General features: G+C 53.0%; 1 protein-coding gene across 5 annotated transcripts in view; it reads right to left on the bottom strand.

Moving 5' to 3' along the window:
- Cacna1i (calcium voltage-gated channel subunit alpha1 I) overlaps window positions 1–12,690 on the bottom strand; it is a 111,405-nt gene extending 98,715 nt beyond the window's left edge. For 4 of the 5 annotated variants that reach the window (XM_063264170.1, XM_063264168.1, XM_063264167.1 and 1 more), the window contains exons 1-2: window positions 12,432–12,652; window positions 1,729–1,978 (exon numbers count right to left, since the gene is read on the bottom strand). In XM_063264170.1, the coding sequence (XP_063120240.1) occupies window positions 1,729–1,957 (229 nt within the window). In that variant the 5' untranslated portion in view covers window positions 1,958–1,978; window positions 12,432–12,652. Of the gene's footprint in view, window positions 1–1,727; window positions 1,979–12,431 lie in introns of all 5 variants that reach the window. The other variant, NM_020084.4, reaches the window with a different exon arrangement.
- Window positions 12,691–17,553: the final 4,863 nt, after the last annotated feature.

Below are 17,553 nucleotides of genomic sequence, written 5' to 3'. Positions count from 1 at the left end.
CAGTCACCTCTTTTTGACATGGACTCCATCTGCTCACAAGCTGCATGCCCTTGAGTTTCCTTCAACACTTGTTAAAATTGTTTGTGTGCATGGTGTCTGTTCCCCACTCCTTGGGGCTTCTCAGGAAAGGCCTGTCTCCCTCTGGATACCTAAAGAAAATAAAGTGTCATCGAATGAAATTACAGAGCAGAGTTGGGCACAGTGGTGCACAACTTTAATCCCAACCTTGGGAGGCAGAGGCAAGTGGATCTCTGTGAGTTCAAGGCTAGACCAGTCTACATAATAAATTCCAGAAAAGTAAGGGTTGTCTAAAGAGATCCAATCTCAAAAATCCCAAAGGGACAAGTGTGGTCAGAGACAAAGAAGAAAAAGGAATTCCAGGGTATGCCATACCCAAGATCCCTTGAGGTATCTGTCATGAGTGGAGACTCAGGTCCTCACTGTAACCAAGGTCATCCTCTGGGTCCACTCCCTCTAGTAAAACCCCCTCTGATTTCTAAGAGCTCAGAGGATACAGGATAATCATCACCTCGGGCCCTCAGCTAGGGTTAGCAGAAGGCCTAGGCTCCAGCTTGGCTCTTGTCAACTCCCAGACGTCCCTGATACTCAGTATGATCTCAGCCCTGCTACCTGATGGACCAGCTCCTACCTGCCCTGCGTGGGTCTTTGTCACAAGTCACAGAGCCACAGCTGTGATCCCTCTTAACTAGTCCGCAGCCACGAGCATCCCTGATACCCACTCCCACGCCACAGCTCAGCCCTGGAGCCTGTGCTTGAGAATGTCGCTCCTAGACCACAAGATGGCTCTTTAGTGATCCCCCAGGCTCACTCTGCCCTCCTACTCCAGCCACACCCCTAGCTTCTCCCTCCCTAGGCCCCAGCTCCTGCTGTGCCCATTCTGAGCCCCGCTCCTCAATCTTTATGGAGGCCCCGTAGGATACTGCCCATCCAGACTCTACCATTATGGTCCTGCCAGTACCAGGAGGTAGAAGCAGAGGGGTCAGAAGTTCATGGTTGTCCTGCTACACAGTTAATCTTAACTACATGAGCTCTTGCCTCCAAAAAAGAACACAAAAATGCCCAGCTTGATGTGAGGCCACATGGAGGGCTGCCTGAGGAGACAACACTGAGGCTGTAATTTGAAGGATATGGCAGTGAATCTGGCCAGGAGAAGAAGGAAGGAAAGAACATTTTGGATAGAGGAAATGGTATATGGGAAGCCCAGAAGCATGGGCGAGCCCGGGGGATACAGAGTGTGGAGAAAGGGGCTCCAAGGGACCGGTGGGCTGGGTTCTGAACCCTGGGGGTAATAGGAACCTGTGAAGGACCTTGAATGTGTGTCCCAAAGTCGATGAACTGGAAACCCTATCCCCAGTTCAACAGTGATGAGAGCTGTGGCTTTTCAGAAGCAATCAGGGCTCAGGGATTCAGGGCCCTGTGTAGATTGTTGCTGAAGGACCTGGTTCTTTGCAGCAAATCAGATTGTGCAGCCATCAACAGCTTCCAGCAGCAAGACCCCAGGTCCAGTCTCAATCCTTGACACACCCCCAGATGGTTATCTGTGCCCACTCACAAAGGGCCAAGAAGCTCATTACAGACCTCCATTCTGCTGGCTAGAGGACCATGTTGGCAGGTCAGAGGCCAGGAAGCAACTCTACCCCTCCTGCCTTCCCCTGCCGCCACCAGCCCCTGGGCTGGGCACAAACACGCCGGCCTCTAAAGGATATGGGTTACAAACCATCTTGATGCACCAGTTCCGTGGGCTCGTGGTCTGGCGCAGGCAGAAGAAAGCAACAGGAGCCAGGTCTGGATGTGGGACGTCAGGGTTGGTTCCTTCCAATGGCTCCTCCAGGCCTGGAGGGGATGGAGGGGGACTCCGGGGCCCCGGCTGCTCAGTGATTCCCGGCTCAGGGGCCGGGGCTGCTGCAGATGAGGGCGGTAAGTTGCTGTCAGCCATGTCAGCGTGGAGCAGGGAGCCCTAGGGAGCAGAGGACACAGGGTGGGGATTGGCTTTGCACCCACTCCCCAGTCTACCTCCCCCGGGGTGGATGACACAGCTCAGAGAGCCTAGCTCCAGGTCCAAAAAGCCACCCCTCACTCTCACTGTAGTTACATGAGTTAGTGGAGAGAGACAGCACCTAAGTCAGTATCGCTCAGCCAGACGGTCATCCGGCAAGCTGAGTCACTATGCACTCCGGCAAATGACAACTATTAAAAAGAAATAAAATAAAATCTTAGAATGTAAATATGTCTTTCTTTCTGTAGTGCGAGCTTGAGTTCTGGTTGGGAGTGTGACACGTGGTAGAGAGTGTGCTTAGTATGTGCATAGGTCTGGGTGCAATTCCCAGTACTACCAATAATAATAATAATAATAATGATGATGATGACGACGACGACGACGACGACGACGACGACGACGACGACGACGACGAAGGAGAAGGAGAAGGAGAAGGAGAAGGAGAAGGAGAAGGAGAAGGAGAAGGAGAAGGAGAAGGAGAAGGAGAAGGAGAAGAAGAAGAAGAAGAAGAAGAAGAAGAAGAAGAAGAAGAAGAAGAAGAAGAAGAAGAAGAAGAAGAAGAAGAAGAAGAAGAAGAAGAAGAAGAAGAAGAAGAAAGTCTAGGCTGAATGTGGCTCAGGTAATAGGATGCTTGCCTAGCATACACAAGGTCCTAGGTTTGATCTCTAGCACCACATTAAGCAGGCACAGTGGCACACCTTCGTAGAGACATAGAGGTGGAAAGAACAAGAAGTTTAAGGGCATCCTCAACTACAAAGGTTGTTTGAAGTCAACCTGGGCTAGAGAACCTGTCTCTAAAACATAAAATAAAATAAAATAAAACAATAAATTTAAAAGGGGTGACTGACCAGTTAGGAATGCATGCTGCTCTTGAAAGGACCCTAGTTCAGTTCCCAACACCTATATCAGGCAGTTCCCAACTGTCTGGAACTATGGCTTCAGGGGATCAGATGCCCCCTTCTGGACTCTTTAGGTAACTGCACTCTCATGCACAGATACACACACACACACACACACACACACACACACACACACACACATGATTTTAAAATAATTGAATAACTCTTTTTAAAATAACATATAAAAGACTGGAGCTATCTATCGAATCATCAAATGTGAAGTAATATTTTAGGAGAATGAGGGAATGTTACTGTGAACAAGCTCAAGGGCCAGGGCAATGTGTCATAGAGGAGAAGTTGGGTACTGTGGAATCGGACACTGAGAAACAAGGAGGAAATAGGAGAGGTTCCCTGAGGAAGTGACATTTGAGACCTCCAGTGAGCTCTTAGGCCAGGGACATCATGCTCGCACATGTACATACGTACACACATAAGGATGAGAACCCAGAGATCTACAGGACTAATCTCTTTGCTTTCCAGGTAGAGAAACTGAGGCCCAGGAGAGACACACAGCTAAGTAAGAGCAGAGCCCTTGCTCTGAAGTATCCTTGACCTGCCAATCACACACTGGCCCTGACTCCACTACAGGCCAGCTTTACTGAGAAGCACCCAGTTACCTCACAGAGGCTATTAAAAGGAAACTGAGGCCCAGAAAAAGGAGTGGCTTGTGTAGAACCAGAGGTTGATGAGAAGTCAGAACTCCAGTTCTGGCCCTCCAGATCCACTTAGACAAGTGCAGCTGACCCCGGCCTGCCTAGCCTTCCTTCCATAACCTCACCCTTGAGACTGCACATTCCCGAAGGCGTATCCAAGCTTGACCGGCTGGGGTAGGAAAGCCTGCATTCCTCGCTGCTGCTGGCAGCTGCAGAGCCTAGCGACTGAACCACCCTGAGCTGATGGATCCAGACATTTCTCTGCTCCCACGGGCAACGGACAGGAGCCGATACTTCCTGCCGCTTCGCCCGGCTGGTCAGGGCCGCAGTGTTTTCTCCTGAGCTCCAAGTTTTGCTCCCAATTCCAGAAAAACAGCACAAGCCTTACATAAGCACCTTGGCTGGCCACGCATCAACCACCCAGGTAGAACAGCACCCTCCCTGGGGTGGCTCTAGGTCTCACCATCACTGAGCCAGCTCTGGAGCCCACCACTCCCTCAACCAGCAATCCCTCCAGCTGGATGGGACCTCCTGAGTCCCCAGGGGCAGCACTGCCTCTCCAGGCCTCAGCTTACACTATCCCCTCACTGGAGGGAGCATAGCCCCTTGGCCTCCATAACTCTGTTTGTCCTGATTGTTCTGAGCACCCATTGTGTGCGGGCTCCACGGCTATGCTGGTAAATTTCCATGAACCCTAAATCAGCCCATACAACAGTGTAAGAAAAAGCAGACAGTCAACTCAGTTCCCTCTCTGACGACCCCAGTCACCCTCCAAATGTAGCGTAAGACTTTTTGTTTCTTATATCTCTGCGATTTGATGTCTGTCTCCCCAGCCTGCAACAAGCCTGTAACTGAGAGCACAGACTGGCCCGTTACATTTACTGCTGTAACCCCAGCCCCTGGAACAGCGAGTGCCTGGAACATACTAGATGCTCAATAAATATTTGTTGGATACATAAATAAAAAGCATTGTAAAGCAAATAAACAAGGGGGATAATGTGTGCGAGGCGTAATAAATCACTTCTTCTCTAAAGGAAGGGCCATTTAAGAGCAACACAATGAGAATCAAAAGGCACTGGCAGCAATGTTCTGGGGAAGGGACACTCCAGGCAAGAGGAATGGCAGGTGCAAAGGCCAGGAGACTGGAAGTGGCTGGGTGCATCTAAGGAACAGAGAAAAAGAATGAGGCCAGTGTGGCTAATGGAGCAGAGAAGGGAGTGAAACTGGAGAGCCCCTGAAGGAAGACTCCAAGTGTAACAGAAGTCACTGGAGGGTTTGAGGCTGGGAACTGGTGCGCCCTGAGCCGGATGTTACGCCCTCTACAGGCAAGCGTTATTCAGGAAAGTGAGCTGTGGCACAGAGTGAGCAAAGGGAGCTGGAGAAATTGCCCTAGGTGGACACAAGGGAAGGCTCTGGGTCTGGCATTCCCATGGCAGCCTCTCCCCATCCCGGAAGCCCTCCGTGCAGCCACACAGAGGGGCGAGCTGCTGGGCTTAAAGGTGGTACACAGCAGCTACAGCAGCTACATCCTCTCTTGACCCCAGTGGTATCCACCTACTGCCTGGTCCTCTGGCCCCTGTTTAGCCACACTAAGCTGCCATCCTCCATCCTCATCCCCCTGCTAGACGTCTCAGTCCAGCCAACTTCTGGCCTGCTCCCCACACTCACTCACCCAGCCTACATCCTCGACTTGATCTCCAGCACCCATCCTTTAGCCTCTGACCTGCCTCCCGGCACCCGCCGCCCATCCTCCACCTTTTGACTTGATGTCCGGGGTTCATCCAGCCTCCATTTCTTTTACTTGGTCCTCAACGCCCACACAGCCTCCAACCACTCTCTAACCTGCTCCCCAGTGACTGCCAAGCCTCCACCCTCTGGCCCACCCTCCATTCCTAAAGCTCCCATATCTGGCTCAAAAATCCCCCCTCCTTCATGACTGTGGCCTGACTCCTTTCTCCAGCTGCCTATGCGCTGTAGCTAGAAGCCCCCAAGGAACTGACACCTGAGACACACTCCACCCAAGACAGCAGTAGATTCAGAGTTCCTCCACCCCCGCGGAGCATCTCCCTTTCGACTCTCTACGGTTTGATGCTGACCCTCTTTCCCCCCACTGTCCTTCCAAGTGGTGGTGCGGTAAGCCAGGAGGAGAGAATAGCAAAGGCCCACTGTGCTGGAACTCCATTCCCATTGCTGGTCCCACTGGTCCCTTGGAGCCTCAGCTTCTCTCTACATAGCTCAGCCTTCCTCCTGCCTCCTACAGCAAACCCCTGTGAAGAAGCAATGTGCTGCAGATGGAAGGCTCAGTGGAACCCATGGGGGGGAAGTGTCTGAACATGCATGTGCCCATGTGTACCATGTGTAGGGGGTGCTACCCCAGCCCTCCCTCTACCATTACCATTACCACTACCATCAACATTGTCATCACGATCACCACCCACACCATCACCACCTCCACTATCACCACCAATTTCACCACCTTTATCACCACCACCACCATCATCGTCATCATCACCACCGCCACCACCATTCTCACATCACCATTACCACATCAGCAGCAGCACCATTATCACCACCATCACCATCATCAATACCACCTCCAAACCACTGTCACCATCCTCACCATCAGGCAATGATCAAAGAGCCCTGTGCCGGTCCCACAGTTCATGAATATGTTCCTTCTTGGAGGAAGAGATTAGGACCCAAGGGAGTGCAGCCGTGCCCAATGTCACCCAGCTGACACAGGGCAGCGGCGGAAGAGATGAGTCCCAGCTCAAGTCTACCCTCGTCCAAACACCAGATTATTGCAGCAACAGCTCAGCGGGTGCCCTGAAAACAGGTTTCCCCTCCAGGCAGATGCAAGTGGCAGTAGATAGAGCTGCTGGTCCAGACAAGACCCTCAGGCTCCCAAAGCAGAAGGAAGCCTGCCTTTCAGAGTATCCCAGCTAGCACCAAGAGTTCTCCAGCCCTAGTAGATACCTGGGGCCGGACCAGACCAGCCGTATTGGGGGAAGGGACATTTTTATAGGATCAAGTAATCTATTTGTTCTTCAGTCAACAGCCACAAAGCAGACGATGTCACTGCTCCAACACGCAATAAAAAAAAAACATTCAGGGAATAAGATGCGAGTTCGGGAATCTCAGAATCATGGGGTCTTGCTTTCATTAGAACCAGAGAGGCCCACAGTATGGTAATGGCACCCTTCACTGTGTCCAAGTGCCAGGTCTGACCCCAGCCCACCTTGGCACAGGACAGCCCAGGGGTGCTTGCTACCTGCCTGTGAAATGAGAAGATCGCTCTGAGGTAGAGCTGCTACTGGGGTGAGCTGGGGTAACCCCACCAGGCACAGCGCTCATGCACAGTGAGACCCAAGGCAGCATGGTCCACAGAGGCAGCAGCCACAGATTTCTACAGTCCCGGGAGTCTGGGGCCCTAGAAATAGTGCGTAATTTCATAGGTTTTCATGGTCTTCACAGAGGGACACTCTGGAAACCAACAGAACTTAGAATGTCCCAAGCCACCTACACACACACACACACACACACACACACACACACACAGAGAGAGAGAGAGAGAGAGCACAGGCACACACGCTCATTATTACACTTAAGACATACTCCCCTATGGACACACAATGACCATTGGCACAGACACTCACACGTATAACATACAGTTACACACAGAACTATACAATATACAAATACACAATAGTATATATACAACATACACACATATCTTCACACACAACCACAGACATGGATAACATGTAGCACGGAGATGCATGCAAACATCCCCTAAAATGCAGATAAATCTCATAATCACGCATGTACTTAAGATACAAACACATTAATTGTGTATACCACAGACACACACAACATATACATAGAGTCATAGACATACAGACCATACAATCACGCAGACTGATATACCACACACTCACAGACACATGCTGACATACACACACACAGAAATCACACGCACCCTAGATGTGGTGGCACGTGTCTTTAATTCCAGCACTTGGGAAGCAGAGGCAAGCAGAGCTCTTAGTTCGAGGCCAAGCTGGGCTACAGAGAAAGCTCTAGTATAGCCAGGGGTACGTGGAGAAACCCTGTCTCAAAAAAAGGGGGTGAGGAAGCAGAAGAAAGAAAGAAATCACAGGCACATGCATACATGTTTAGGACTTCGCACAACTACACAGCCCTCGTGCATACAAACTAGGGCAAAGCTCGATTTGGGGGCCACTGAGAAGTCTACTGAGGCTTTGGGAAGACTGCCTCCCAGAATCTTGCAAGCATCATCTCAGAGCCCCTAGAATCCTGTCTGCTCCCTTCTTCTGCATGACAGCCCTGCTGACGCATGATGACAGCCCGCCCACCCCCGGGCCTCATCTGCCCCAGGCCTCTCATCACCAGCTCCCTCAACCATTCCTCAAATGACAATTTCCAAATCGTCCATCTCCCAGAACTCCCTCTTGGTCTTCCATGAGCCTACCCAACATCCTCTGCAGGGACAGGGCTAGAATCACAGTGAGGTAGCAGGTCACCTTTCTGCTGCTGCAGGCGAGGCCTCTCTCAATGCAGACTGGAGCTCCAGAGCCCAGACACAATCCAGACCTAAGCACCTATGCTTCATGTGGTCCCCTCAGGTCTTCTGAGTTGCTGTGTAGTTGCTCAGATGGGTAAGGCTTACCTTTGGCCTCCAATTGCATGAACTCACACCAAAGTTGCTCTGGTCTGGCTAGCTGAGCCAGTCATCCTAACTCCTCCATCACTAAAATCGACAGCTAGTCTTCCCAGCTTTGCGGCACACTCAAGAGAATTAGCTCGACCACCCGTCCCGGTGTGACATCTAACAAGTGTCCCAGCCAACACTGTTTGTGGGCACTTATGGCATGCCAGGCACCCCAATCACAATCCAGAGAAGTAAGTGTATTTGTTCTCTCTACGGTGAGGAAACTGAGGCATGGAAGGAGGAAGGGGTTTCTCTCAAGGTCAGAAAACACTTAGTGGAGGATATGGGAGGCCCAACTTCAGATTAAGAGTTAGCCTGTTGGCCAGGTCCCCCTGTCCCTAGACCTGACTCCAGACATCATCATATTTGTTTGCAGTGATCCTTGACCCTGAGCTGAGTATGCACAAGTGAAGTTAGGCCTGAATCTCCACAGGGCATTTGAACATCTCCCAGCAGATGCCTTTGCTGGTAGCTTCACTCACTCTTGCAGTAATTAGGGCTTAAGGGTCTCACTTCAACTAACAACTGGGGGGCAGGTGGTCGCTGATGGGAGTGAGGTGGATCCCTCGAAAAAGAACACCAGCCCAGGAGCCCAGGCGGAGCCCAGCACCCTTCCCACCACCCTTTTCATTTCCACCTGTGAAAAACGCGGAGGATGCTGCCGCTCTCCCTCTCAAAGCAGATAACAAATGGAGAGAGATTTGGAAAGTACTTTAATGAAAGGAAAACAGCTTCCCCCTCCAAGGCCCCATGCTAGGTACCTCAGAGATACTTCTAAGTCTCGCAAAAAAAATCCTTTAAGGTGGAAGCGTTATCCCAATTACAACAAGCTGAGCTCCACACGCTGAGTGGCCTGGCCCTCCCCGCCCCCAATCAAGGACCTGCTTATTCCTTTCCAGGCTGGGATAAAAGCTCGGAGGGAGAGAAGCTAAGGCCTTACCCCAGCCCTTGCTGCTCAGTAGGTCAGGGTGCACAGCAGGGAGGTAGGACAAGAGCCCGATGTCCATCTCAGGATGCACCATTAGCCAAGGCCAGCAGAAGGGGACAGCTGGCCCAGGGAGAACCCTGGACATAAAGGTCTCTTCTCATCCCAACCCTGAAGAGACACTGGCTCCAAGGCCCCTCTGCTCTCAAGTACGCACTTCTCCCTCTCTTCTGTTCAAGAACCCCAAGCTGCCAGCACATGCTTAGGGATATCCAATGACCATGTGTCCAGCACCCCCATGAGTCATCCAGAGCCTGATTCTCACTCCCAGAGAACAGGAGGATATGGAGATTTGCAGCTATGTCTCCATAATGACCTCAGCAGGGAAACCAGACCCTCCCTCAAGGCATGGAAGTCCCATTTAGCCTGTTCCCTTCTCTCACCACTGGGTTCTAGAGACCAGAATGAGGCCTGGCACTCAGTAGGTGCTTTACTAAATCAGAAATCCAGGTTTATTTTCTTCTCTTCTCCAGCCCACAGCTTAGAATGAGGAAGAGTTGCCCGGCATCTCTCAGATTTCAGGACCCAGAGGCTTGCAGACCAGGGATTCCCAGATGTTCACAGAGGAGCATGTACCCACCCACACATCTGTGTAGTCAACAGCCCCAGCCCAGACCCAACACTCCAGAGAACACCAGGGTGAACAGAGGGTACTACACAAGGGACACTCTGGGAACATGTGGGTAGAAAATATTCTCCAGAAAGGAGAGAGGGAGGAGGGGGGAGAAGGGATGGAGGAGCCAAAACTAAGGGTGGAAAATGGGTTTTGATCTTCTCTCCTCTAGACCTTCACCCCCAACCCAGCATCCACTCTTCGGAGGCCGTTTTGAAGCACCCTAAAAGCAGTGCCAGAGTCGGAGAACAAGACAAGGATGAGAGACAGAAACCATGCTAGTCTTTCTCATAGCCTCGCCTCGGAAAGAGAGCTCTAATCTGTTGGGGGTGGGAGCCAGCCTCTGCAGCCTTTCATGGCCCAGAGTCTGTCCTGGGAGCTGCACTTGGGGTATGGGATAAACAGTGAGGACAAAGAGGGAGATGTGACCAGACTGTGTGTTCTAGACAGGTCTCTGAGTTCAGAAGGGCTTAGAGGCTTCAGGGTGCTTAGTACAGTAGCTGCTCCCCAGGATGGGTGAGTGACAGGCAAGTCCCCTATGGTGGAGGGCCTACTAGGGTGAAGGAGTGAGCGGGAGGTTCCTACAGCAAAACCCCACCCACTTGCCCAAGGTCAAGGGGAGTCAACCTGCAGGGATGGAGACTTCCCGGCGCCCTCTGGCGGGCTTAGAAGATACCCTCTCTGGCCCAGTCTTGCAGAAGCTACTGATTTCAAGAGTGAAGTGAAGGAGCCAGGCAAGGAGGTTAGACAAGAACTCAGGTAAGAAGAGTGGAGGAAAGAAGAGTGGAGTCAGTCGAGGATAAGAGGGGCTGCAGACAGGCTTTCAGCCCCTCCCCCAAGCTGTTCTAGCTGCCGGAGGAGCCTCCTGCTCCCAGGCACTACTCTGAGCAGCCATAGTGATTCACTCAGGCCTTCGAGGGTATGAAAGGTTCTCCAGTTTGGTGCCAGGCCAGTGCAGTGTCCCCAGAATATTCTCTTCATGTCTTTTGATCTACCTCTGAACTGCTGCCTCAATCTTGGTTCTAGCTCATGTCTCCCTCTCCCGTCCTGAAACCTCGCCCACTGATACCCCTTGCCTGGGATTGGACTTGGAACCCAAACAGAAAGTTTGTCCTGAGGGGTGGATAAGAGTTTTGAATGAGTCCTTGAAGCTGAGTCCGGGTGTTGATTCATGAAGTGACTCCAGCTTTGTGCGTGAGGACCAAAAGACAAGACAGGCCTGAACCCCTTCAGCAAACCTTTTCCCCATGGCCCCCAGACCCACACCCTTGTGTATGACATTTGAGTCTCCAGACAATGATCGAATCTGCAGAGATAAATCTCCCACACAATGAGGAAAGGACTAATAGACTGCTCAGGCCAGCCTGAGCCCTCCAGTCTAGGACACCAGTCACATGCGAAGCAGACCCTGTCATACCACGCAGACACAGAGAGGCTTGAGCGCTCTCTCTCTCTCTCTCTCTCTCTCTCTCTCTCTCTCTCTCTCTCGCTCTCTCTCTCTCTCTCTCTCTGCCTCTCTCCCTTTTTCTGACACACACACACACTCACACACACACAAACGCACTCACACCTACACACACACACACACACACACACACACACACACACACACACACAGCTCAAAACCCAGACTCCAAAGGCCAGAGTACATTCAAGGGTCTCTCCTTGGACCCCAATCTCATCAGAAGCCTAAGATCTGAGGGAGAAAAGACACAGAACAGGGACTGACGGCTGTCTCTGATGGACCTATTCTGAGCCCCCTCCCCCAGGCATTATGACCTCCCAGAAAAGAGACCTACCCACCCCCCTGCCAAGCCCTCTTGACCCTTCACTCCACGCACACCATCCAACAGACAATTAAATCCCAATCACCACAAACACTCATTATATAACCATCTCCCTGGCAGCTAAAGACTCCTCTTGGCCCCTTGGACTGCCCGCTCCAACCCGACCTGGCTTCAAGCAGTGCGACCTGGGTGGGCGCATAGGGTTACTGGCCAAGGAAGGGCCCTCCAACACCCGGCCTGGAGGAAAGTTAAACCCTGCCTGGGGTTCTCTCACTCAATCCCGTGGTTCTCCCTCTCTAGCTAACACTCCCAGCTCAGCCTTGCCGGACACTGGCACCAGCTCTGATCCAGCTGGTCGCAGAGCCGCAGCAGAGGGACAGCAGGACGGACAGACAAACGGCCCGTGCCCCCGCCAGCAACCTGACTTGTTGAATAAATTTCTGCAGCGCTGGTTGAGCCGGCTTTGGGCTTCGGTATTGGCACCAAGAGAACTTTCGTGGCCTTGGAGAGGGGCCCCGGTCAAAGTTCCCCGTCCTTCGTCCCAACGCAGGGCCCCCACCCCACCCCCAAGCAAGAGATGTGGCGCCCACCTGATGGGCACGCGCGGGCGGGTGAGGGGGATCAGTCCCCAGAAATAATAAATAAATAAATAAACAGAAATGCCTCTGTAAAGAAAGCCCGACGCGCCAAGCAGCCGAGCGAGGGACTGATCCTCTCCTTCCCCATCCGCCGCCACTACCTCGCCTACCTTGGCATGGACGTGGCCGGGCAGCGGGGTCGTCCCGGGCAGAGACGCGGGGTTGACGCGTGTCCCCGAAGCCGGCGTGGAGAGGGACCCCGCGCCCCGCCGGCCCCACGCCTCGGATTCCGGGATCAGCTGCGCCCCCGGGGCGAGGGGGACGGCGCATGCAGGGCGGCGGGCCCGGGGGCGCGGGCCATGGCGGGCGGGTCGCCGCGGCTCGAGGCGGGTGGCGCGGACGAGCGGCGGACCGCGCGGAGTTGGAGCGCGCGGCGGGCGGCGGGCGGCGGGCAGCGGGCGCGCGGCGCTCCGGGCCGGGGGCGGGGGCGCGGGGCCGCGGCGGGGCAGGTGCGGGGCGGCAGGTGCGGCGGGGCGCGGGGTCGGGCCGCCCGGGTCCCCGGCTTCGGCGCCACTGGCGCCCCCGGCCCGGACTCGAGGCGCAAAGGAGCTGCGCGCGACGGGGGCTGCGGAGGAGCCGGAGCGCCAGGCGGTGCGGGGACGTGCGGCGGCGGCGAGACCGAGCCGCGCCGCGTGCGAGGAAAAGCCGTCCTTATACTGACACCAAATGTCTTCGGGGAAAGCTGCAGGCTCAGGGCGCTGGAGGGGGAGGCGTGCGGGCGACAGACTGAGTGACGGTGGCGCGACTGAGTCCCCTCCGGAGGGGCGGGAGCCCCCGGGAGTGCAGCCACCTCCTGACAATTTATGGTCGCACCACTGGGGAGGGTCCTGACCCTTTTGGCACTGGGCTTCGTCGTCATGCGTTAAAAACGGGAGACCTTTTGAATGAGCAGCCCAGGTACAGAATGCTTGTTGGTCTTGTTTCACTTCGGATTCTCACTGGGCTTCCTGTTGGGCGGCTTGCTCTGCCGCCCAGTGAGGGGGTCACCAGTATAATGGTGGACCGGGTCTCCGAAGGTCGTTCAGAAACCCAGGTTCCCACCAAGCTTCCCATTCTGGTCGCACTTCTTCCTGCCCTTCAAGATGGACTCAAAGACCACCAACAGGGGGTGTTGCATGTCTGTAATCCCAGAAGAGGCAGGCGGATCTCTGAATTCGAGATCATCCTTGGTCCATAAAGCCAGTTCCAGGCCTATATAATGAGAACCCAATCTCAAAAAAGAAAAAAGAAAAACCCTACCTCCTTTTAGAAGGCTTCTGAGTGACCTACGCGCCCCCCCCCTCTCTCTCTCGAGGTGGGCAGATGCCCATCTTGGCCCGACTGCAAGTCAGTTTTCAGCCTCACCCCTGGGCAACTTGGGCACCCACCTCCCTTGCTTTCTGCAGTACCAACTTCCCAGTCCCAACCCTCTTACCACCTCTCATGGGTTATGGACTCCAGGAAGGAGTGTGCAGGAGTATGAGCCCTTTTCATTGGTTCGTGTGGGTATAGGCAGATGAAAAGCATCAAAATCCTGCCAGATGCCAGTCAGATGCTTGTCTCCCCTGTGATCCTGTGACAGGGCACCTCATTTTGCTGTCAACGGCACCCACTGTCTGTCTTAGCTTCCTAATGCTAGGATGATGGACTGAAGTGCTGACCAACAGCAACACGGGGAGTAAAGGGTTTATTCAGCTTTAAAACACCCATCATGGCGGTAAGAACTGAAGCAGAGGCCACCCGAGGAGTGCTGCTGACTGGCTTGTTCCTGCTTGGCTTGCTTTCTTATACAACCCAGGGCCACCTATCCAGGGGTGGCACCACAAGTGGGTTACCATTAATCAAGAAAATAGCCCACAGCTGTGTCCGCAGGCCAATCTAAGGAAGCAATTCCCCCAACTGAGCTCCCCTCTTTCTAGGTAACTCTAGTTTGTGCCAAGTTGACAAAAAAAAAAAAAAAAAAAACCTGGGGGCTAGAGAGATGGCTCATCGGTTAAGAGCACTGGCTGCTCTTCCAGAGGTTCTGAGTTCAATTCCCAGCAACCACATGGTGGCTCACAACCATCTGTAAAGAGTTCTGATGCCCTCTTCTGGTGTGTCTGAAGAGGGTGACAACGAACTCGCATATAAATAATAAAACCTTTAAAAAAAAAAGTTGACAAAAACTAGCCAGCTCCTCGCCATCATCACCCCTTGCAAGATGGGACACCCTGCCCAACCCTTCCAACTTCCATGGAGAGGGGTCTCCAGGAAAAGTACAGCAGCTGCCCCAGAGACTGGTTGTTGTGGCAGAAGTGTCCAGACTGTGGAGGTGAGACAACTTTTTATAAAGACTCCCAGGGACTGTCTGGTAAGTGCACACAAAACTAGGAGGCCTCCTGTAGTGTGAACTGAGGCCCCAGGTTGGACAGGCGGGCTTCAGATCACAGTGGAATCCAAGGACGGCTCATCAGAGGTGAGACACATGAACTGGGCCACAGAAACTATGCAGGACTGAATCAGAGATGGGTGGGGCAAGGGAAAGGGCAGATACTGAGGCAGGAGTAGGGCAGGTATGCCCAACCCTGGCCAGCAGGATGCACAGCTAAAAAGAACAGGGCATGGAGAAAGACAGACTCCAGGGTGGGAAGAACATCCCAGCCATTCTCTCATCACCACACTGGCTACTCCTGAGGCTCTGCAGGACTTCCTGAGAACCTACCAGGGGATAAGCTCAGAGATCTAGGCCCTCAGGACAGTCCCTTGAAGGGCTGGATACCCAGCCCTAAAATGCATTCCCTAGGGTAACACCTCACTTTCTTCCAGGCAACTCCTTTGTTTCCCTGGGCATCTTTGATCTTCAATCCACCCAGCCCATCCTATTCCACCCCCTCAGGACAGTAACTGAGCAGGAGAGTAATAGAGTATTCAAATAAAGGCCAGGAAGGAAGGAGAGAGAGGAGCCATCAACGGCTGCAAGCTGGGTGTGCAACTCCCGTCTCTGCGTCTCTGCAAGAATCAAGGCTGGGGCGGTCCCTCTCAGAGGCCTCGCTGGCTGCGGGCGGGAGCTTCATTTATTCATTACAGCTATTTATATTGTGCCTGGTATTTGCAGAAGGCTGCATCAGCCGCACACACTCATTAGGCTCTACCATGCCCTGGGAACTGAGTCTGCCAAGTCCTGCCAGGAGGTGGGTGAGGTAGATGGAGACCTGGAGTCCCCAACACACCCACCTGACAGCCAGCAGGCTCCTCATTGCTTCTGCACAAGCTGGCTCCCAGGGACAAAGCCCAACTTTCTCAGTACTCTGAGAAAGTGCCACTGGACTGAGCACACACACACACACACACACACACACACACACACACAGACACACACACGTCACCCTGTTTGAGAACTTTCTCACAACTTCACAACTATAGGAACCAGAGAGGCAGGACCATCTATAACTGGGGCTGGAAGAAGCCAGGGCAGAGTTCTGACCCTAGAATCTAAAGTTAGGATCTTTCTGGACTTAAAGGCATGGAGACACATATTTCAATATCCTCACTATCACTCTGATTTGTCTGGCTCTGATGGGAGCCCCTGGAAGGACTCACCCTTTTAAGCCTTTCAGAAGTCTTATACAACCCTTGCTCTGTCTTACAGGTCAGATGGCACAGAAAGGCGAGGTGTCCTTTTTGAGGTCATGTTTGGGACGCAAATTTGGAGCATCTGTGTTCTCTTTCTTTCTTTCTTTCTTTCTTTTTTTTTTTCCGGAGCTGGGGACCGAACCCAGGGCCTTGCGCTTCCTAGGCAAGCGCTCTACCACTGAGCTAAATCCCCAACCCCGCATCTGTGTTCTTAACTAGAATTCTGAATTTAAAGTCCTCAAAAAAGCAGCAAGATGTCCCAGCAGGTGAAGGCACTTGCTGCCAATTCTGACAACCTAGGTTCGATTCCCAGGCCCCATAGAGCAGAAGGCAGGACCAACACCCACAAGTTCCTCTGACCTCCACTCACATACTGTGGCACACAATAAATTTATTGTGACATACAATAAATAGACAAATAAAGATGTAACAGAGCTTTTTAAAACTCAAAAACTCCCACAACTGGGGTTGGGGATTTGGCTCAGTGGTAGAGCGCTTGCCTAGGAAGCGCAAGGTCCTGGGTTCGGTCCCCAGCCCCCCCGGGGGGGGGGCGGAACAAAAAAAACAACAACAACAACAAAAAAAAAAAAAAACAAAACTCCCACAACCAAGGTTTCCAAGACTCCAAACCAAGAGTGACTTTGACAGCCAAAGAAGGGAGGCAGCTGGCCCAAGGGGTACGGATGTGAGGACAGACTGGCCTCGCCAGTTCTGCTCAGTCCCCGTGCCCCCAGTTATCCTTCAAGTAGAGATACAGCCTGACACAGAAAAGCAAGATCCAGACAGGAGCTCTGGGGCCCACTAGCAAGTCCCTGGGAGCTGCTCATCGCAGGAGGAACACACAGGAAGAAATTCACAATGGAAACTGATCTTCAGTCTTCCCAAAGCCCCTACTGGGCTCTGGACCTGAGCCAGGGTGGAGGGCACTGCAGAGGGAAAAGCCTGGAAATGCTGACTACAGGAAACAAAAAGGAGATTTGGAGCAAGATGCTGAGGGAGGGAGGGAGGGAGGGAGGGAGGGAAGGAGGGAGGGAGGGAGGGAAGCACTGGCTTCCCTTATGGGATGGGCAGGTTGAACTGACATCTCATGGAGCCCACAGGGGCCCCTGGGGCCTAAAATCCAGCATAGGGTACAGGGAGGGAAGAGACTTTAAGATGGAGAAGGCAATGTCATAGGGAGGGGTGTGCCCAAAAAGAACCCCAAAGGGGCCCAGGACTTTTAAGCTCCAGATGAGAGACTTGTAACTATTTATGTAACTACAGTATTGTCCCATCCCACAAAGTCTCAAAAAGATCATGGAGGTATGCAAGGGTCAGTCTAGTGGGGCTTTCCCCAAGTCCCCTCTAAGCCGGTATGACCAAGATCAGCTCTAGGTGAGCCAGCCAGTGCACCCCACCCCTAAATGGACCAGCCAGAAGATTCAAAGATTTGGAGCCAGGGCCCAGAGAGGGTGAGGTGCAGCTGGCTCACCCCCCTAAGGAACAAGCAGTACCCCTCTCCTCTGGCCGGTGCCCACTTGCTTCATTAGTCCACTTAACCCACCACAGCCCAAGGTCACAGGCCTGGGCACCTCCACATATGATCGAGAGAGCCAGAGCCCATCAAAATTAAGTGAATTGCCAGGGGTCACATCACTAATG

The sequence above is a fragment of the Rattus norvegicus genome, chromosome 7 (assembly GCF_036323735.1).
Source record: "Rattus norvegicus strain BN/NHsdMcwi chromosome 7, GRCr8, whole genome shotgun sequence".
Lineage (NCBI taxonomy): Eukaryota > Metazoa > Chordata > Mammalia > Rodentia > Muridae > Rattus > Rattus norvegicus.
This window is presented reverse-complemented; position numbering and strand designations above follow the sequence as displayed.